The sequence below is a fragment of the Mustela nivalis genome (assembly GCF_964662115.1).
Source record: "Mustela nivalis genome assembly, chromosome: 14".
Lineage (NCBI taxonomy): Eukaryota > Metazoa > Chordata > Mammalia > Carnivora > Mustelidae > Mustela > Mustela nivalis.
This window is the reverse complement of record NC_139033.1, coordinates 6,030,385-6,053,316: the sequence shown is the minus strand read 5'-3', so window position 1 is coordinate 6,053,316 and position 22,932 is coordinate 6,030,385. Positions and strand designations below refer to the sequence as shown.

The window sequence follows — 22,932 nt, the reverse complement described above, 5'->3', positions numbered from 1 at the left end:
GGTAGGGACAGTCCAGGGGCCCTGTGGAGAGGCCCGCGCGGAGAGGAAGCAACCGGCCCAGCGTGTGGGTGAGCACCTTGGAAGTAGATCCTTTCGACAGTTTCAACCCCCCCCCCCCCCCCGCCCCAGCTAAGTCTTGTAGCTGAGACCCAGGAATCACGGAGCCAAGACAAACCGTCCCCACCATGTCCTGTCTGAATTCCTGGCCCATAGAAATCATAAGATAAATGACTTATGTGTTGTTTGAAGCCATGAAGTCTGGGGCATTTGTTACATAACAGGAGATGGCTAATAAAGGAACTATGCCTGTCTTGTTCCCCCCTCCACCTTCAACACCTAGAAACAGTACCTGGCACATAGCAGGTGCTTAATTAGCATCTGTCAAGTGGAAAACAGCTTGGATGAGAACCAAGAAGCTTGGTTCAGCATCTTTAAAGTTTTGAAAGGAAGGAAACACAAAACAAAAGAAAAGAAGAAACAATTCAGTTCACTGCGACATCTTGGGATTTCTTTCCCAGACCTTGCAAACGATCCTCCTAGAATAAAGACGGGTGGACCCCAGCCCCGGCAAGCCAGACTCACTGATCTGTACCACGCAGCTCTCTCCCAACTCCGGCCCTACTATGTGGCTCCCAACGCATTTGAACTTCTTGCCGTCTGACAGCTGGGACTGGTTCAGCTTCTCCACTCCCAGCTTTGACGTCCCCACGACCACACCTCCTGGTTCTTCGGTCCATAGGAAGTCCGGGTCTGGGTACCCCCCGTCCCAGCGACAGGTGAGCTGCAGCATGAGTGATTCCTGTGACATCTCTGCCCGGCACTGAAGGGCCGATGGAGGGGGGACTGCAAAACACCAGAGGACACGGACTTAGTCGCAGACTCTGAGATCACCGTCGGGCTGGCTCTCAGGATTACAGAACTAGGGTATTGGAGAAACATCATGCCCAGTTAGTGTACCTGGAAATAGCTCCTTAGCACAAATTAGCGTGTGACAATAGTCCGATTTCCTCTGCTGAATGTAAAATCCCCACGGTTGTGGACCTCATTCATCTTTGCACTTCTCACTAGCCACAGTGGCCTTTAAATGTGCTTATTTAAATTTAAACTCATTAGATTATATTACAAATTTAGTTCTTCCAACACACCACCCGCATTTTGAGGGCTCAGGAACCCTCTGTGGTGGGTGGCTATTGTACCGGACCACAGAGAACAGAACATTTCCATCATCATAAAAAGCTCTACTGGACAGTGCTGGTCTCTACGGGTAGGTACAGGTGGGATTCACGCCCCCCTTAACATATACGTCCTTTTTATTATGGGCACGGCATGTATTACGAAAAACATATAAAAATTTAACAAGTTACAGACCTGGAAATCCAATGCAACCCATGTGTTTCTAACTACATATGAAAATCCACACATATTATAGATGTATATTATGTGTGTATATATATGTACATTATATTGTATAGATTATATGTGTGTATATATGCATGTTATACACACATATGTATACAATATATGTATAATACATATATTATACATCTATACATATAAAAATGCATATTATACATACATTATGTATGTATATATATTGTATATGTACAAATGTATATTATGGATATATACGTATATTGTATCATGTATTATAGGGGTGTCTGGGTGGCTCAGCGGTTAAAACCTCTCTCTTTGGCTCAGGTCATGATCCCAGGGTCCTGGAATCGAGCCCCGCATCGGGCTCTCTGCTCAGCAGGGAGCCTGCTTCCCTCTCTCTCTGCCTGCCTCTCTGCCTACTTGTGATCTCTGTCTGCCAAATAAACAAAAATCAGACATATTGTGTATTATATATGTTTGTTTTATATATTTTATATAATATACACAAATAGAAATAAGTTTGGCTCTTACATGGATGAGTAGATACATGTCACCTACAAGATAAATTATTGATAAGACACCAGAATGATGGTTAGAATTTCCTTTTCTTCTTTACACTCATCTGTTTCCTCTAACAAGCACCTATGACTTCATAAACAATGTCATTTATGACAGAGAACACAGAGACTCGTACAGGCTCTGAACAACGTATGAATTAAGAAAGGTATTATCCTGTTCACTAATTTGTTGTTCTGAAGCTCCCTTTCATTAGCGTGGATTAGGAGCATACTCTGCATGTCTACAGCGGTTTTCGTCCAAGGAATCTGCTGTGTTCTCACCCCCAGAAGGTTCGGGGACTGCTGATTCCTAGCAGTGCAGGAGGTCCCGAGTTCATAGGTAGAATGAGGATAGCCTATCAGATAAACAAACTGGTCTTTCCCCACAGTGGGATATTAACTCTGTCACAGAAAGGAACGAAAGGCCGACACCTGCTACGACATGGATGAACCCTGAAAACACGATACTGGGTGAAAGAAGCCGGTCCCACAAGCCACATGGTTCAGAAGTCCACGACACTCACACAACAGGCAAATGCAAAGGGGACACGGGCCGGCGGCTGCCAGGGGGTGACAAAGAGACGAGGGAGTAACTGCTCCGTGGGGATGGGATTTCCATTTGGGGTGATGGGAATGTTCTGGAACCAGACAGAGGTGGTGGTTGTACAACCCTGTGAATATACTAAATCCCACTGAGTTGTATGTTTTAAAATGGTGGTTCTGTGCTTTCAATATAAAGAATATAATATATATTTTTTATATTTGTATATATTTATATATTTTTATATTTCAATATAATAATATATCTCAATATAAGGGCACCTGGGTGGCTCAGTGGGTTAAAGCCTCTGCCTTCAGCTCAGGTCATGATCCCAGAGTCCTGGGATCGAGCCCCGCATTGGGCTCTCCACTTCTCGGGAGCCTGCTTCCTCCTCTCTCTCTGCCTACTTGTGATCTCTGTCTGTCAAATAAATAAATAAAATCTTAAAAAAAAAAAAAAATATATATCTCAATATAAAAAAAAGCAAGCATGAGGCTTGGCATTAATTTCCTTCTGTGGCTCACAGGGACTCTCCTGGAACCCTACTTAGCAGCAAGCTTCTAGAAGCGACTCCCTCTCTGACACAGCCCTGGGTGTGTACATGTGTATTGAGGGAGCCGCAGCAGCACGTTAGGGCCCGTGCAGCAAAGGCATGCCTTTGTAGACAAAAGGAAGGGCACAAACATACAGTTCATGAGGGTCAAGGTGAGGGAGTGAGGGAGGGGGAGGGGAGCGCTTCTTACGCACAGTAGACCAGGAGCTCGGTGGTCACCTTTCGCTGTCTCCCACTGCGCATGTTCGTGGCCAAACAGGTGTAGTTTCCTTGCAGGTTTTGTGACATAAGCAGCAGAGTGAAGCAGTTGACAGTCAGGTTATTTCCAAAGGGCTCGGTTCTGGAATCTGGGGCCTGGAACTGCCATTCAACCATTGGTGGAGGCCAGGAGCTACTGCTGCAGCTGAAGGCCACCTGGGAGCCCTTGGCTGCATAGACGGTGCCGTTGGGGAGCTTGCCAGTGCTGGAGATATTGACCTCGACCTCATAGGGGCCCCCTGGGAATGGAGAAACATTAATTACTTAAGAGTTAACCTGAACTCCTTACCAGATCTAGCAGACACAGAAATGATCAGAAAGCAGCTAATAAGGATAACAACATCCACCAAATACTGATTATGTGATGAATGCTAAGCTAAGTGCCCTTCTGCATTCGAATCCTGAGATAAAGGTAGACTTATTGGGGATGGGGGGCTCAATCCTTAGAAGGGAAACAGGCAAATCGCTCCTTTTCAGACACACTGGTGAGTGGATCGGCTACCTGCGCACAAACAGAGTTCACACGGCAGACCCACTTGCCAGGCCGGCCTTGGCTGGTGACGGCAACATTCCCAAAACGGACGAGAGCGAGGCTTACTGGTGAACCATTTGCACAAACCATGTGGTTTAAGTTGAACACCTGCCTCCCCTCCCTCTGGGAGTCTGGAATTTTGGGACGTGCTCAGCAGCGGGTGCCTGTGTGACTAGCTCCCAAGGAAAATCCACGGTGCGCCGTGTCTAAGGGGCTTTCCTGGCAGACAGCATCTCACAGGTGTTGCCACAATTAGCTCCCAGAAGAATTAAACGTGTCCCATGTGACGCCCCTGGGAAAGGACTCATGGAGGCTTGTTCGTGGCTTTCCTTGGACTTAACCCCATGTGCCTTTTTCCTTTGCTGATTTTGCTTTGTAGCCTCTTGCTCTAATAAATTACATGTTGAGTCCTAGGACTTCTCCTAGAGAATCACTGAACCTGGGGGTGGGGGTGGGGAGTCCTAGTCCAATTTCACACCGAAAGACAAGAAACATTGGCTCCAGGCCCCACTCTGGACTCCATTCACTAGCTGTGACCTTAATCTCTCTGAGCCTCCATTTCCGCATCTGTAAATTGGGAGCCATGGGGCACCTGGGTGGCTCAGTGGGTTAAGCCTCTGCCTTCGGCTCAGGTCATGATCTTGGGGTCCTGGGATCGAGCCCCCCATCAGGCTCTCTGCTCAGCAGGGAACCTGCTTTCCCCTCTCTCTCTGCCTACTTGTGATCTCTATCTCTGTCAAATAAATAAATAAAATATTTTAAAAAAATAAAAATAAATTTTAAAAATTGGGGGCCATGCTAGAACCCACTGCGAGGGGCTGCGGTGATACTTCAGTGAGTACTGAGAACACTCAGAATAATGCCGGTCACGTTGGAAGCACTTGGGAAGTGCTGGGTCATTTCTGGGACCCCTGACATTTCTGAACATCTTTTCATTCCCAAGAATGCCCTCCCACAGCTGATACCCAGTGCATCCAAGATGCCACATCTCTTTTGTTGAAAGAAATATAATTAACACCTATTTATTTTACGATGTTATTTATTTGTTTGTCAGAAAGAAAGAGAGAGAGAAAACAAGCAGACGGAGTGGAAAGAAGAGGGAGAAGCAGGCTCCCTGCTGAGCAAGGAGCCCAACACGGGACTTGATCTTAGGACCCTGGGATCATGACCTGAGCTGAAGGCAGACGTTTAACCGACTGAGTCACCCAGTTGTCCGTAGTTAAAACCTGTTTAGACTAAAGCCACCGAGTGTGTTACCTCTCCCAGAGACTACCCCTTTTATTTGTTTTTAAGATTTTATTCATTTATTTGGGAGAGAGAGGGAGGGAGAGAGAGAATGAGCAGAGGAGAGAGGCAAGAAAGAGGGAGAAGCAGGCTCCCCGCAAAGCAAGGAGTCCGATGTGGGGCTCTATCCTAGGACTTCGGGATCATGACCTGAGCCAAAGGCAGAGGCTTACCCGACTGAGCCACCCAGGGACCCTGAGACTACCCCTCTTAGAAAGAAGAATCCAGGAAGGGCAATGTTTAACCAAAGGAATACATCTATGACTGCAGAATTTGAACAGAAACAGGCCAGTTGGAAAAACTATTCCAGGACGGAAAAGGCTCTCCCAGAGCCCCTTAAAGTACAACACCTACTTCACCTATGTCTCGAGCCATTGTATAACTACAGGAATGGTGGGTTTCCCAGGACACCATTCTTGAGCATATGCTGCTCAGGTTGGGGCTGGCTCCCAATATTTGCACGGACCTGCTGGAATCGTGTCATCTCCCTTAGAGGGTCTGCGGAAAAAATTATGCCATTAGTTTGGGAGGTACCATTTACTGTTGCTGGCTAGTTGGTTAGGTATGCAGACCAACAGGTAATAGGGCGTGCCTAGGTTGGCAGGCATCCAACGAAGCAGAGGGTATCTCTGGGCACTAACAGTCAAAGCCCGGGCTTTAGATTAGCCTGGGTCTTCTGAACTGTGGTCTGGAGGGCCGCAGCGGCCCAGCATGGACAGTGTGGACCCCCCCACCCCCAGAACCTGGCTGGGAGGGGCTTTTTGAGCAGCACAATTCTCAGCAAGAAACAGCTTTGGATACAGGGAATGGATAAGAAGGAACAGGTGGCAGGATTAGGAAAATAAATCAAACAAGAGAACCTTCCCAGCCTCCTGAATTAAGTGTTCAGAGGTTACAGCTCGCATAAACCCCTTGGGTTAAGTCTGCTTTCTTAATTAAAGCTGACGCCATCTTCCTGATTCCCTGGGGTTCCTCCCTTGCTCCGACTTTACTACATAGAAGGAGGTACCCAATTCCTTCCCTTCCACTGTTTTCTCCACCCATGTGATATTTATTCTTAAACAGAAGCCCACCAGTGCCTTTTTTTTTTTTTTTTGGCAGGGTGACAGTGGCACTCACTCAGAGGCAGAGAGACGGGAGAGGTGGCAAAAATAAAAGAGGAAATAAATAAAAATAGAGAGTGGTGACAAAGGTTTGAGATCTAACTGACGCCTTGGTTACTGTACTTTGAGTTCTCAGCTCCGTCCTGGATGCATGCCTCAGCTTCGTGGTTATAAGCTTATGCTCTGAATTCACAGACCTGGGTGTAAATCCAACTGAGGGACAACCTTGGACAAGTGCCCATTGCTCTCATTCCCTCGTCTTTCCTACGAAATGAAAAGAACAGACAGAGGGACCCCGGGGTGGCTCAAATGGTTCACTGTCTGCCTACAGCCCAGGTCATGATCTCGGGGTCCCAGGATGGACGCCCGCACCGGCTCCCTGCTCAGCGAGGAGTCTGCTTCTCGCTCTGCCTCGGCTCCCCCCTGCCCCTGCTCCTGCTCACACACACTCTCTCTCAAATAAATAAAATCTTTTTTAAAAATGTGGAAGTGTGTTTTCACTCTTGTTATGTAAGTTTTTATATAACATCCTCGACTTTACCCATCGGGCCATACCATCTAAAATATTTACCATCTGGCCCTCTACAGAAAAAGTTGGATTCCTGTTCTAGAACAATCTACCAGTGCCACTGCCTTTCTCTTCTCTGTGGACATTCCTACCATGGGAACAACTCCCTTCTTTCTTTCCCCTCCATAAACGTCGTTTGGCCAGTCAAGGGTCTCACAGGGTTGACTTATAACTCAGGAGGGAGATTCTCATCTCCGTGTTTTGGGTTCCCCGCCAACAGGAAGAGTTGTCGTCAGGCATCTGCTTTCAGACTAGCATTTTGATTTGAAAATGACCTAAAAATGTACCAGGTAGTCTGTGCTAACGAGTGGGCATACCTATAGTTCTAGAGTGAGATAAGATCCTTGGGGGAACTCACAGAGACTATTTTTTTTTACACTAATTTATTTTTTTTTTCAAGATTTTTAAATTTACTTATTTGTCAGAGAGAGAGAGGGAGAGAGAGGGAGTGAGCACAGGCAGACAGAGTGGCAGGCAGAGACATAGGGAGAAGCAGGCTCCCTGCTGAGCAAGGAGCCCAATGTGGGACTCCATCCCAGGATGCTGGGATCATGACCTGAGCCGAAGGCAGCTGCTCAACCAATTGAGCCACTCAGGCATCCCTGGGTTTTTTTGTTTTGTTTTTTTTTAAGATTTTATTTATTTATTTGACAGACAGAGATCACAAGTAGGCAGAGAGACAGGCAGAGAGAGGGAGGGAAGCAGGCTCCCTGGTGAGCAGAAAGCCTGATGCAGGGCTCGATCCCAGGACCCTGGGATCCTGACCTGAGCCGACGACAGAGGCTTTAACCCACTGAGCCACCCAGACACCCCTCAAAGAGACTTTTTTGATATCACTTTTAGAGACTGAACGTAGAGACACATGCAACAACCCCACTGCATCCCGATTTCCCAGGTGACTGCTGTTCCTGTCCAAAGAGCTGGACCCCAGAGGTCTTCAGCTTCTTACAAGCACCCATCTCTGCTTCAGATGAGCTTGGCAAGACTCAAGGTAATCAATCTCTAAGCAAGGGTCCTCCATTTTCCGAAGGAAACCAAAAAAAATCTTTCTTCAGTGTGGCCCGAACACTCTTTCCTGAGGACCTTATGTTCTGAGGGGGCACAGTGTCACCCTCGGCATTATAGGATGAGGGCAAAGAGATGAACCCAATTAGTCACGGAACACGGGACTTTCCTGAGGCCCCTTCCTGGCCTCTCCTGATGTGACGGCCACATCGCTCGCTAGATGGGAGCACTCCCAGGCTGACTCCAAAGAGATTCTTGGAGGTCGATACCAACCAGCTTCCTCACAGTCCACGTGCCATCCAGCTGAAATGCCCCCTCAACACTTGAGTGGCCTGAGAAAAACTGACACGGCGAGAGCCTGGCACCACGTACCATGAAGTCTGACTGCAGGCTGCCATGGCATCATCTGATCACTCCGCTCACCAGTGCACGAGAGCGGATATCTTTAAAGAAGAACAAAGTCTAGTGGCACGTGTTCAGGTCTGTGCTACCTTGCCCATCCCTCCAGACTCCCTGCAGGTAAACACAGCAGTTCTAACCTCCTGCCCATCCCAATTTGGAGGCAGAAGAGGGTGCGTAAGTCCATGAAATAAAGTCGGCAGCCCCGAACTGCCCTAGACTAAAGGATTCCTGTCTTCTCAGGAGCAGGGGTCCCAATCCGGCAGACAAGATTCTTCAACTGCAACATTAAATTAGCAAGTAATATAGTACAGTCTCGTGTCCTGAGACAAGTAACAAAATCACATCGCAGTGCCCATCCCAGGCATATTAAATCATCCCAGTGCACAGAAAACCTGATTCCCTGGAAGGCAGAGACACCAAATGTCCCCCGATCAATAGCCAGTGATCTCAGCGGTAGGGAGGGAGAAGCTACTGGCCCATATACAGCCAGCTTTGTGTCTCTCTGGCACCTCTGGCCACACACTCAAAGTCACTTACAGATAACAACTCGTCACATCTCAGAATTTCCTTTCCCTCCCTTCCAAGGCCATGTTCAAATGTTTCCAAACTTTTCTCCTTAAGAGACTCAGTTATCAACCACGTCAGTGAAAAGACGGGAAAAGCAAGATCAGGACCCGCAGAATCCCTGACCCACAGAAGGTCCCATTCCAAAGGGTTGGGTGTTAATGGATTGCTGGGAACCTGAGATGCATTTTTCCCAGAGGAAACCCATCACCTGTTTAACAAGGTGGCCAAGGTAACATGAACCAAGTGCATACAAGTGAGAGGAGTTCAAGGGACTTTCTCAACGTCACCAGGACAACAGCCCCCAGCACTTGGATTTGAATGCAGGCAGCTGGACCTCAGTGTATGCTCGCAGCTACCCAGCAGTACGATGGCCCTTCCCTCCCAGAAATGGATTAGGCTTAATCCATATTCCAAAATCTTCCATGCAAAATAAGGGCCGAGTCCCATCTGAGATGTCAAGGCCTCCCCTTCAGCCACTGTCAAAGGAGGAGCCGCAAGGGGCTCCCTGAGGCCTGGAAGGGTCTGTGTTTGCCAGGGTTTGTCCTAGAATGGGATTGAGACCTGAGATTCTGGAGGGCTCTGGTATGTGGGAAATCACAGGACATCTGTGCTATGGACCGAATGCTTGTATCCCCTCCAAAATTCATGTTGAAACCTAATTCCCAATGATGGTGTTTGGAGTTGGGGCCTTTGGGAGGAGGTGATGAGGAGGTCATGAGAGTTAAGTCCTCATGAATGGGACTGGAGCCCTTCTAAGAAAAGACCCCTCCTTCCTCTCTCTCTCTACCTTCCATCAACTGAGGACACAATGAGAAAACCTATCTACAAACCAGGAAGTGAGCCTCGCCAGACACTACATCTCCCGGCACCTTGATCTCGGACTTCCCAGCTTCCAGAACTGCCAGAAGTGTTTGTTGTTGAAACCACCCAGCCTACGTTACTGTGGTTACGGCACCCCAAACTAGGTCTGCATCCAGTTTTCACAAACAAGCCCACACCAGTCGGGGACACCGTATGTGTCCAAATGAAGACGTTCCGTAATACAAATCACCTCACAGTAACTCAGGGAGCCCCAAGAACCATTTGAGTTTAGTGATTCTTTTAAGATTTTAAGTTCATGTGCATTATAAAAAGGCCTTACATTTATGTCCCTATAAGGCAATAATGAAACTAATCCACCCTCCCATAAACTTAGCCAATGATTAATCAATGTCAGATAAAGTCACCATAAACTGGAGAGAGTGATGATTTAAAAAAAAAAAAAAAAAGCAACAAGTTGTTAATGCTGTCTTACTCTGTGGTCAAGAGAGAAGGCCTTTATTGCGGAGACTGCCATGAGGAATTATTAATGACTGGCAGCAGGAATGAGTGGCCCATGGGCTCACAAGTAGGAACTGAGCAGAGCTGGGCCAAGATGGGTAACATTTTTAATACACCCACATTCATTCTTGGCAATTCAGCCGTTCAACTGTGGCATCTCCAAACGCAAAACCACTGCAGTCCCAAATTCCAGAGTGGGCAGAAACTTTAGAGACCATCCAAAAACCCAGACACGTCCTTGAAGCCTTGCTTTTCTTCATCCTCCACTTCCAATCCACCAGCATGTCTTATTGGTCTACCTCCAACATCATTTCTGAGGCTGTGCATTTCACCAAGGCCACTGCCACCACCCTGGTTCTGGCCACCAACCTCTAATGCCTCCAGTCGGCTTCCCTATTTTTATCAGTCCTTCCTGAGATCACACACATACAGCCTGCATGTGTAACTGAAATAATGCCACATCCAAGCTTCAGGCTCTAGGAGTTTTCCTCCGGCACCCACCACAGCAACAATAAAAATCTCAACTCCTTGCTGGGTGTATTAGTTTCTTGAGGCTGCCTTTACAAAGTCCCACAAGTGAGGTGGCTTAAACAACAGACATGGGTTCTCTCACAGTTTTGGAGGCCAGAAGTCTGAAATTCACATGTCAGGAGGGCAGGGGAGAATCCTTCCTCGCTCTTTCCCTGGCTTCCGGTGGTGGTCATCAGTCCCTGGCATTTCTAGGCTTCCAACAGCATCTCTCCACTTTCTGCCTCTGTTGTTCCGGCATAATTTCCTGGGTGTCACGTGCCTTTTCCTCTCCTTAGAAAGATGCCAATCAGGGGCACCTGGGTGGCTCAGGTCATGATCCCAGGGTCCCGGGATTGAGCCCCGCATCGGGCTCTCTGCTCAGCAGGGAGCCTGCTGCCCCCCACCCCGCCTGCCTCTCTGCCTACTTGTGATCTCTGTCAAATAAATAAATAAAATCTCTAAAAAGAAAAAAAAAAAGAAGGATGCCCATCAGTTTGGATGAGGGCCCACCGAATGACTCATCTAAACTTGATTCCCTCAGCAAAGACCCTATTTCTCAGTAAGGTCCCATTCACAGATACCAAGAGTTGGAATTTCAGTATTTTGGAGGGATATAATTCAACCCATACCTCTCACACACCGGGCTCCCACCACACCAGTCTTCTCCCCATCTGTAAACGCATCACACTCATCTGACCCAGGAAATAGTTCTTCCTATAGTTACTCTTATCTCTGCACAACAGGCTCCTACTCATTGTTCAGCTGAAATGTCACTTCCTCCAAAAGGTTCTCTCTGATCCCCCTCATTTAAAGAGCTCTCAGAGAGGGCACCTGAGTGGCTCAGTAGGTTAAGCCTCTGTCTTTAGCTCGGGTCATGATCTCAGGGTCCTGGGATCGAGTCCCGAATCGGACTCTCTGCTCGGCAGGGAGCCTGCTTCCTCCTTTCTCTCTCTCTGCCTGCCTCTCTGCCTACTTGTGATCTCTCTGTCAAATTAAAAAAAAAAAAAAAAAATCTTAAAAAAAATATTTTAAAAAATAAAGGGCTTCGGAGAATCACCCCACCTTGACTCTCTGCCCTCATCACTCTGGTACTGACACATTCATGTACTTGCTTACGGGTCCATCTTCCCTCACTAGGATGTGAGCTCCATGCATGTAGGGGCCCTGTCTGTCCTGTTCACTCCTGTGGCCCAGTGCCTTGACCAGTGCCCGGCACCAGGCTTTCAATAGATATATACTGAATAATAAAGAAATAAATAAATTATCTTACAGATGAGGAAACTAGGGAGCAGTAGGCATCACGTGTCTATTTCTACTAAATGACACATTCTGGATCTAGAACATGGGACTATCCGTCTAAACCAGTATGCAGCACCACTTTCTTTGCAAAGGGCCATCGAGTAAATATTTTAGGCTGTGCAGGTCACCCACCCCACATCACTGCCACTCAACTCTGCCAGGACAGCACCAAAGGCACTCAGAGAGTGGCTGTGTCCCAACAAAGCCTTCTTTATGGGCACTGGAACTTCATATCATTTTTACATGTCATAATTATCATTCATCTTTGGGGTTTTTTCCAAGCCTTTCAAAATGTAAAAAATATTCGTAGCCCGCAGGTCAAATAAGACCCACAGATATGGCTCGAGTTTGCCAACCCCTATTCTAAATTCATGCACGTATATCCACAGATAATATACTGTTTGAGGGAAGTGCAGCATGTTATACAATAGTAGCTCACGCCAAGCCCTACAGTAAGCACCGTAGCATAGGAGCACTAGACCTACCAAGGTCCATGATGTATCATCCTCAATTAACAAATAAGGACAAGTAATGCTCTGAGATCCTAACTCAAGGTGACACAACCCCAGGACTGGAACTTGGGCGGTCTGACTCCATCATGTTATATGCTCTGACTGCGGTGCATAATAAAATCGTATTCACAGCAAGGACGGCACTAACCAGCTGAAAGTAATCGCTAACTAATATGCCAGGAGCCATCAACAGCAGTTTATTGACATAAACCAGAATCCAGTCTTCACAGCAATCCTAGGACAGGAGAATTCTTTTCACCCCCATTTCACAGATGAGAACATCCAGATATGAGAGGTGACTGGGCTTGCAGGTAGCAGAGCCCAGGACGAAACCCGGGCATGCCTCCAAAGCCTTCCTCCCGCCCAAGGCTCTGTGCCCACCTGGCCAGCCGGCCCCAGGCCCCTGCCATCACACTTACCCGCCACCTGCAGCCACACTCGGAACCACCGAGTCTCGTTCAGGACCTCCCAGCAGGTGTAGTTGCCCTCATCCTGCAGCCTCAGCGCCTTGATGTGCAGCGAACTGGCATCTGCCAGAGAGAAGCGTGGCTCAGCCGGCGGGAAGCTGGAATTGGAGGACAGGAGGAAGACAGGCTCCGAGTCATTCCGGTACCAGGTTACCGGGCCCCTTGGTCCCGAGACGTTGCCACAGTGCAGAGTAATGTTCTCGTGAACCTCTCCAATGACCAGAGCCTCCAACCCTGCACGAGGAAGGTCAGGCTGTTACTACATCTCTTCATCTCTGAACACCCTCCCCTGTGCACCATCCCTCTGCATTAGGATTTAAAAAAAAATAAAAAAATAATAATAATAAATTAAGGTGTGTGTGTGCTGTTGTTTTTTTTAAGATTTTTTTTCCTGGGACGCCTGGGTGGCTCAGTTGGTTAAGCAGCTGCCTTCGGCTCAGGTCATGATCCCAGTGTCCTGGGATAGAGTCCCACATCGGGCTCCTTGCCCCGCAGGGAGCCTGCTTCTCTGACTCTGCCTTCCACTCTGTCTGCCTGTGCTCGATCGCGCTCGCTTTCCCTCTGACAAATAAATAAATAAAATCTTTAAAAAAAAAAAAAAAGATTTTTTTTCCTTTTAATTTGTTTGACAGACGGATATCACAAGCAGGCAGAGGCGGGAGGGGAAGCAGACTCCCCACCGAGCAGAGAGCCCGATGCATGGCTGGATCCCAAGACCCTGAGATCATGACCTGAGCCGAAGGCAGAGGTTTTAACCCGCTGAGCCACCCAGGCGCCCCCAGGGGTGTGTTTTTAAGCACTCTGTGGAGATTACTGCCAGGGCTGATGATGAACCTGCCGAACGGCAACCACAGAGATAGCCCCAGATCTCCCCCTCCCCGCACCATCCGTGCCCTGCACCGCAGGACTGGCTGCGCTCCCACCCCAAGCCCCGCTGGATCACGTGGCTTGCTCTGGCCAATGAGGGGTTAGCAGACGCGATGCTCACAGAGGCTTAAGCACTTGGTTTAACTGGTCTTGCTCACGCCTCCTGCCATCACGAGCAGGACATGCCCGTGATAGGACCCAGGAAGAGGATGAGAGCTACATATAAAGACCCCAGGTGTCTCAATCATCTGAGCTGAGGCCCGTCCAGATCAGCCCCCAGCCACCCTGTACAGGATGCCCAGACACGTGAGTGAGCCCAGGCAAGATCAGCAGAGCCGACTAACCCCAGCCCTTGAGCTATATTGAGCACTTTCGGTCATTTTGTGATTGCTATGCAGTACTAATGTGGCAGGCAATAAATAACCCATACAGAACCCAAATGGTTTTATTTGCCTGGAAATCCAGAAGGGATGGAAGGAAGAGGGCCTGGGCTTTGATCCCACCTTCCTACTGCTGGCTCTTGCCATTGCTAATGCAAACGATCCTGGTAGTCAAAGCTCTCTTGCTGCTCCAACTTTGGCCATGCCCTGTGTTAGGCACTGGGGAGCCAGTGATGGGCAACACAGAGACAGACCTCCAGAATCTCACAGTCTAGTGGGGGAAACAGACAATAAACCGGCAATTATCATCCAGGGTGATCAATACCATGACATGGCCTCAGAGAAGGGGCTCCTAAGCCCAGCTGGGGTGACTGCCATAGAAGGCCTCCTCCAGGAGGCCACACTGAGATCCTATGGACAGGTAGGAATTAGCCAGGTACATGGAAATTGGGGCTCCCAGGAAGAGGGAACAGCGTGTTCGAAAGCCCAGATCAGCAGCAGCAGCGTCACGTTAGAAGTGCCAATTATCAGGTCCTACCCCAGAATATGTAAATCAGATAAATCCCCTATCTAGGGATGGAGGTGGAAGGTAGCACTGCATTTTAACAAGCCCTCCAGGTGATTCTTTTTTTTAAAGATTATTTATTTATTTATTTATTTATTTATTTTGAGAGATCGCAAGTAGGCAGAGAGGCAGGCAGAGGGAGGGGGAAGCAGGCTCCTCGCTGAGCAGAGAGCCTGATGTGGGGCTCGATCCTCAGACCCTGGGATCATGACCTGCGTCGAAGGCAGATCTCCAGGTGATTCTAATGCTTACTCATGACTGACAGGTGTGAAGGGCAACGGATCTGGCACAGACTGTCACCAGGTAACAAGAAGCAAATTTGCTTCTCAGCCCATTTGCTGAGAAGTGTCAAGACATGACAGCCCCCCTCCACAATCAATGTCCAAATACAAAGAGGCTGCAGGCACAGAACTAATGGGCAGAACCTGTTAGGAGTCTTCTACTCATGTTGTTGCACTCAGTAGATGGGAAAGGTGTGATGCCAAGAAGGAAAGTGGGTTAGATCCAAGTTCTACTGTGAGAAGGTAGCAGGGTGGGACCAGAAGCTAGACTTCTTGCTGTCCTCTAAAATGTTCTCTGTCCACCACATCAGAAGTTTTCAAAGTATGTGAATACACTGGGGTTTGTGAAAGGTGGTATTTCATTAAAAAATAAATTGCCTTTGACGACCGCACAGGGACAACTGGGCATCCGCGTACAAAAGAATGAGGTTAGACCCCTTACCTCACAACATATATAAAAATTAACTCAAAATTGGGGTGCCTAGGTGACTCAGTGGGTTAAAACCTCTGCCTTTGGCTCAGGTCATGATCTCGGGGTCCTGGGATCAAGCCCCGCATCGGGCTCTCTGCTCAACATGGAGCCTGCTTCCTCCTCTCTCTCTCTCTCTGCCTGCCTCTCTGCCTACTTGTGATCTCTCTCTGTCAAATAAATAAATAAAATCTTAAGAAAAAAAATTAACTCAAAATGGACCATAGCTCTAAATATAAGAGCTAAAACTATAAAATGCTTAGAAAAGAAAAAAGAATAAATCTTTGTCACTTTGGGTTAAGCAATGGTTTCTCAGGACACTAAAATCACACGTAATGAAAGAAAAATGACTAAATTGGATTTTGTCAAAATAAAAATTTTTGTGCATCCAAGGACACCATCCACAGAGTGAGAAGACAGACTACAGACTGTGATAAAAATGTTTGCAAACCACCTGATGACGGGGTTGTGTCCAGAACATATGAAGAACTCTCACCACTCAAAAATAAAAAGATAAATAATACCATTTTTAAAATGGGCAAAGGGGGCGCCTGGGTGGCTCAGTGGGTTAAGCCTCTGCCTTCAGCTCAGGTCATGATCTCAGGGTCCTGGGATCGAGCTCCGAATCAGGCTCTCTGCTCACTGGGGAGCCTGCTTCCCCTGCTCTCTCTGCCTGCCTCTCTGCCTACTTGTGATCTTTCTCTCCCTGTGTCAAATAAATACACAAAATTTTTTTAAAAATTAAAAATAATAAAAATTTTAAAATGGGCAAAAGATCTGAATGGATATTTCTCCAAAAAGATATACGGAAGGCCAATAAGCACGTGAGAAGACGCTCACTGTTAGTCACTAAGGCAATGAAAAGAAAACCACAATAAGACACGTACCACTTCATACTCACTGGAATGGCTAAAATCAAAGACCACAGCAAATGAACAAATACTGGTGAAAATGCAAAGAAACTGGAATCCTTACGCGTCGTTGGTAGGATTTTTTAATGGGGCCGCTCCTTTGGAAAACGGCGTGGCATTTCCTCACAAGGTTAAAGTCACAACGTGACTCAGCAATTCCACCCCAAGGTGTAGATCCAGGAGAAATGAAAACCTACGTCTTCACAGACTTTACATGTGCATTCACAGCAGTGTTATTCATTACTACCAAAAGATGGAAACAGCCCAGGATGCCTGGGTGGCTCAGTTGGTTAAAGCCTCTGCCTTCGGCTCAGGTCATGATCCCAGGGTCCTGGGATCGAGTCCCACTCTCTCTGCCTGCCTCTCTGCCTACTTGTGATCTCTGTTAAATAAATAAAAAAAAAAAATGATGGAAACAACCCACATGCCCACCGACTGATGGCTGATGAATGGACAAATAAAATGTGGTATATCCATCCAGGGGAGTATTATTCAGCCATAAAAAGGAATGGAGTGCAAACCACAGCATGGATGAATCCTGCCAACATTACAGTAAGCGAAAGAAGGTAGTTCTAAAAGACTCCATACCCTGTGATCCCATTTATATGAAATGTCCAAAATAGGCAAATCTATGGAGATCAAAAGTAGATTAGCAGTTGTGTAGGGTTGGGGCAAGTGGGTTGTCGGGGGGTTGGGGGGGAGGAAGTAGTGAGGAGTGACTGGTAATAGTGAAGAATACTGCGATACTACTTTCTTTCTTTCTTTCTGGGGTGATGAAAACATTCTGGACTCAATTAGTGGTGACAGTTGCACAATCTTGTGAACAAACTAAAAACCACTGAATTATATACTTTAAAAGAGTGAGTAAATGATATCTTAATAAAGCAGTTAAGAAAATAAATAAACTGCCACCTGCCTCTGAAAAGCCTTCCCTATTATAAACAATAACAGTGATATGCTTTTGGTCTTTTGTCTACTTAGAAGGGGCTCCTTCTAACCCTGGAGCCTGGGGCAACAGGATGTTCCAACTCGGGTGCCACACCACTCCCAACTGCCAAACATGAGAAACAAACAAACAAAAGAAACAAAAAAACCAAAAAAACCACCCCAAAACCAAAAAACTCTAAGTCACTCACTGGAAGGCAGACAATGTCTTGTAATGCTAGAGATTCCAAAACAGCAGGAAAGGCTTCTGAACAATGACTTTGAAAAGCAGGTGAGAATTCTTTTTAAACCATTAGGCCTGAGAACCCAAGTTCTCAGAGGCAATGCGCATGGAGGAGAGAAGATGAACTATAGAATTACGGACCTGCCCCTTCCCAGCTCCCTGGCAGATGAATAAAGAAAGAACCTGGAAAAGCCTTGGCAAAAGTCTCGTTCTGGAACTTGAGCTAACATTGTCTTCTCCAAGGAGCAGAAAGACGCAATCATAAAAGAAGCCATTTCAAGGCATTTCACTTTGCTTTGCTTACTCCATTCTTTTTTTTTTTTTAATTTATTTATTTGACAGACAGATCAGAAGTAGGCAGAGAGGCACGCAGAGAGAGAGAGGAGGAAGCAGGCTCCCCACTGAGCAGAGAGCCCGATGTGGGGCTCCATCCCAGGACCCTGGGATCATGACCTGAGCCGAAAGCAGAGGCTTTAACCCACTGAGCCACCCAGGTGCCCCTGCTTACTCCATTCTTTTTAACCACTGAAGCTGAAGGTGACCTTGAAGGTCATTTTGTCCTGCGATGTGGCAAGTCCTGAGGGCTGGGTTCAAGATGAGGCAGGCTGAGTCCCAGCTGAGTGGAAAAGAATTTGGTCATCTGTTAGTGACTTCTGTCTAACAGGGACACCAAGGGGCAGTCCTCGAGGGAGCAATGGTTCCACGCTTGATCTTTCCATACTCCCTCATTTCACAGATGAGAAAACTGAGGTCCAGAAAGCTTAAGTGATTTCCCCTAAAGGCCCACAAAAGTCACTAGGAGAGCTGGGACTGTCACGGAGGTCTTCAGTCCTTTGAGTCACAGGGATTTATCCTGGTCTCCCGATTAGACAGATGAGACAATAAGACATCCTAATAGTTTGCGTTACCAGAAGCTGTCCCCATGGTATCCACAGGCTTCCCTACCCAAAGGCCTCCCTTCCCCCACCTTAAATTCAGAATATGGACCTAAGGAGGGAGCGATATAAGCAACCATTTCCCAATGCTACCCTCCTACTATAGCTCACAGACCTGGGATTGTACCCCAACACTTATTTTTTTTTCTACCAACTTTTCCCCAAGAATGACCGGAGATTTACAAGCTGAGGGGACAGGGCAGGCGTGAACATTGTTGGAGTGAAGTAACCATTTTTTCCCCTGAGATAACTCCCAATTTGGAAAACAAACAGCAAAAATACAAGCTAGGGAAGCCCCCTGGCACTATCCATGAAGGTGAACTTGGCTTGATAGCAAAATGACCGGGCATGGCAGTGAAGGAAGCGTCGCTGTGCGGTGAGCTGCAGCCAGGCTAAAAGCTGGTTTGTTCCAGAATGATGATTGTCGCCCAGGGTTCTGATGTCCCAAGGCCCCTGATGATCACGGCGCAGTAAACACAGCAGACAGCCGGTGAGAAGGGAACTTCCGGGGAGAGCCAACTGGAGACTGTCCTCTCCTCCTGTAGCACAGTGACCACTAAGTGAAACACCAGCAGGGGCCCGCAGGTAAGGTCCATAGAAGAGGGTCAGGACTAAGTACTACAACAGGAGAGGTGGAGCAAATCTGGGGTCACAAGCCCTAGAGAGAAGGTGTAACCACTGCTCAGTTCCAGGTGGGAAAGCCGGGGCTGCCCGATCATCACATTTTTTCCAGATAAACTGGAAACCTAGATTATGGGAAATTTTACTGTTTTTAAATGATTGCCGAAAACAAAACAAAATCTTAGGACAGCCTAATGGTTAGGAACTTTTAGCACTTGCTGCTAGGAAGCTGGGGGCGGGGGGCAATTCCTGTTACAGAAATCAATCAGCAGTGTGTGCAGGCATGGGCTACACAGAAAATAACACCCCAGGGCGCCTGGGTGGCTCAGTGAGGTAAGCCTCTGCCTTCGGCTCAGGTCATGATCTCAGGGTCCTGGGATCAAGTCCCGCATGGGGCTCTCTGCTCAGCAGGGAGCCTGCTTCCCCCTCTCTCTCTGCCCACCTCTCTGCCTGCTTGTGATCTCTCTCTCTCTCAAATAAATAAATAAAATCTTATAAAAAAGAAAGAAAGAAAGAAAGAAAAGAACACCCCAAGTATTCTGGCAAGGTACACCACCTCCGGCCCCATCTCCTTTCCCTCCACCTGAGTCCTTGCTCTCACTACTTGTCACCCTGCCCTGCACACAAAATACACACATTCGCTGGTGCATTAAATTCAGAAATGCTTTTTCAATATTTCTGTATCCTATATATTTTTGTAAACAACCTGTAAACTTAGTGTTACAAGGGAGAGCACAGATGAAGCATTTGAGGCCTTCTGCCAATCATGTCAAGTGGAAGAGGTCATGTCAAGTGGAAAGGCGAGTTTTCTCAAAGTCTGAAATTACTTCAAAATAAAAAGGTTTTGTTTGTGTTTCTTTAAGGCGAAGGACGGAAGGCATGGTTTTTGAATGTGCTAATCCGCACGGTTGGCTTGCAAGGGTGTGTAGGGAAGTCCACAGGTTACCAGTGTAAGGCGAATTCAACCTTGGGCAGAGGAAGCAGAGAATAAAGCAGCCTGGAGTTTGAGCCCCAGCGCAGCAGGTAAAACCAGAAAGCAAATTTACATCCGACGCTTTTTAAAAACAAACAAACAGACAAACAAACAAAAAAAAAAAACAGTCCACAAAAAAAAAAAAAAAAAAAAAAGCAGCCCACCACAAAATGCCACTTCCCCCCCTACACGTGCCTCTCCAATTTTCCCATCTTCAAAATTTCCATCTCTGCAGGCCCTCTGCAGCCTCGCTGCCTGCCCACTCCAAGAGACTGGGGATATCTTGCCCTCCATCAGGCGCCCGGGAAAATTCCTTCCTGCAAAAGGAGCCGAGCAGCGAGCAGGAAACTCAAGACCCTCCCGGGGCGGCTGCGGGGCCGCGGCCACAACCGGCTCCCGCGGAGTCGGAGGGAATTGGGTCCCTGGCTCTCCTCTTTGCCTGGCAAAACTCAACTTTTCCCTCCGGATCGCGGCCCCTTACCTGCGGCGACCCAGCGGGCCAGCAGCACCCCGAGGCAGACAAGGACCTGCGGCCGGGACGCCCGGACGCCTGCGGCCATCTCGCCCCAGAGGCGGGCAGGGACTGCTCAGGAATCGCAGGCTCCGGCTGGGTGGGTGCGCGTCCCCACCCCCAGGGCCCCGGCCCCTGGGGTCCTGAGTGCTCCTCCCAGGTCCTCGGAACGACAGAGGAGCCCCACTCTCCGCAATCTCCGGGAAGGATGCTAGCGCTGAGCCCGACGTCCGGCGGTGGGAACAGCCTGGGGCTGCCGGCGCGGTTCTGTCTGGGGAGCGCCCGGCCCGGGGTGGGAGGGCGCACCCCGCCCTCTGCGCCCGCCACCCACTCCCGCTCGCGGAAAACAACAGGAGCGGGACTCCCTCCCGCCTCCCATCCAGGCGGGAGCCCAACTTCCTCTACCTTGGCCGGGGAGGAGGGCTTTATGCAAAGGGCGCGCGCCCGGGCGCGCCGAGCCGACTCCGGCCCGGCCGGGGGTGGAGCGCGGAGGCCGGTCCCTCCCCAAGCCCACTCCGCCCGGGACGGCCGCCTGGAGTCGCGGGGACAGCTGGGGCCCGGCAGAGCTCTGCAGCTGCCGCAGGACGGCTCCCCCGCTCCGGCTCGCCGGCTGCTTCCCCCTCCCGGGCGCTCCGGCTGCAGCACCCGGAGGAGCGTGGCCAGCCGGAGGGGCGGGCTGCCAAGCTGCAGAATTCAGGGTCCCCTCGGCGTCCCAGCTTAGCTCTTCTGGGGTTCTCGTGTGCTGTCCCGTGCTCAGGGCGGCTGCCAGGGCCGCCATGGCTGTCTTCTACCCTTTGCCCAACGAAGAAGACAAGTCTAGAGCAGGAGAAAGATGATCCCTTAGACCTCCAGCCAAAAGCGCCACGAGACTCCTGTTCTCCTGTGAACTAGCTGAGACCACACAGCAAGATCGAGAACCCAGGGGTCAGCAGAACTCGTTCTCAGAGCTTTCTGTCTCCTGCGCCCCCCCAACCGCAACCTCATTCAGTCTGATTCCCAGAGAGCCGAGATTCCTCTGCCCTGCCACATCCTCACCCCATCCTGTCCTAGGACAAACAAGGCTACCATATCCTCAGGAAAAGCGGATACTTGAAACTGTCCTAGGCGGAATTTCCTTAAAAAAAAAAAAAAAAAAAAAAGCAATTAGTATAGTAAAATATTACTTGCAGACTCTAGGAGGGGGTACAGCGGTGTTTGCCTTCTTATAACTTTTCTGCAGGTTTGAAAATGTTCATCATAAAATACTGGGGCAAAAACCCCCAAATTGCTATTAAGAAACATCACTGAAGGAAAAAAAGAAACATCATCTGTTCTGTTGCCCCAAAGGCCCCTTATTGAAATACTTCTTCCATGATGAAATCCTCTTGAAACGAATAAAAACAGTGTGTCTTGCCTGATGAACTGAGCCATAAAATTGCATAAAATGGTTCTTCCCTTTTCCCTCTTTTGCAAAGTGATTTAACTCTTCAGCCGGCTCTCCTTTCCCTTCAGTTTCACGTTTCATCTTTTACCTCGTGATGGAAGGTAAATTCTCTCCTAGATGACCTCTTCCTGTTTCCTCAGTGCCTGGCACCATGCAACCACCCACTATGTATTTGTTAAATAAACAAATGAGAGTTCATTGGTTTTGATATTGTAGCTCCCCAAGCTTTTCTGGCTAACTCCTAACTTCTTACCTCACGTTCCCCACCTGAAGCAAACAAGATAGAAGTCGAATCAATAGCTGGCAAGTTTCCTGCTGAGGATCTGGAATTTTCTGTGATCCTGGTGGTACCTCAGGTGGGGAATTGCACAGGACAGCCCATGCTGATATATTTGTGGAGTCGAATGCAAGGTGCTTATGCCCAGTTCTCCAACCCCCAAGAAGGATCAACTTCCTCAGGGATGGTTTACAATGCTGACTAGTTTGCATGGCTGGGGCCTTTTAGAAACTTAATCTCATTGGGCCCTCCCTACAACCCTTGTACCCAAGAAATCATGCAATCCCACCGAATAAATGAGCTCCAGGAGGGTAAACTCTTGAGTCACTGAGCTGGCTGGTGGCAAAGCCAGGACTGGGGTCCATCTCTGTCCCACACCAAGTCCTGCCAAACAGAATAATTTTGTTACTTATAAAAAGGCTACCATGGTCTGGATGCTTGGCGGGGGGGGGGGGGGGGGGGGTGGTCACTGGGCCGGCGGCCATGGGCATGCCCCTGAGCAGGGCTCCTAGGACGGCTGTGTGGCCCAGGAAACACCCACTCTCTCTGGTCTGGGTATGGGCTGTGGCCAACGGTGAGACAGGAGCCGTCAGGAAATGCCCCACTCTGATGTCCCGTAGCGGCTCAGGCTGCTCTGGATAGTAGAAAGCACACTGTCTAGACCAATGACCAGTGGGGGTTCATCCTGGGGTCCCTAAC

General features: G+C 48.5%; 1 protein-coding gene across 2 annotated transcripts in view; it reads right to left on the bottom strand.

Annotated features, from left to right (window-relative positions):
• The window catches only part of VSIG10 (V-set and immunoglobulin domain containing 10), a 38,147-nt gene extending 16,404 nt beyond the window's left edge, over positions 1-21,743 (bottom strand). The window contains exons 1-5 of one of the 2 annotated variants that reach the window (XM_082699781.1): positions 21,697-21,743; positions 20,504-21,349; positions 12,805-13,086; positions 3,220-3,522; positions 583-843 (exon numbers count right to left, since the gene is read on the bottom strand). In XM_082699781.1, the coding sequence (XP_082555907.1) occupies positions 583-843; positions 3,220-3,522; positions 12,805-13,086; positions 20,504-20,582 (925 nt within the window). In that variant the 5' untranslated portion in view covers positions 20,583-21,349; positions 21,697-21,743. Of the gene's footprint in view, positions 1-582; positions 844-3,219; positions 3,523-12,804; positions 13,087-20,503; positions 21,440-21,696 lie in introns of those variants that run through there. The other variant, XM_082699780.1, reaches the window with a different exon arrangement.
• Positions 21,744-22,932: the final 1,189 nt, after the last annotated feature.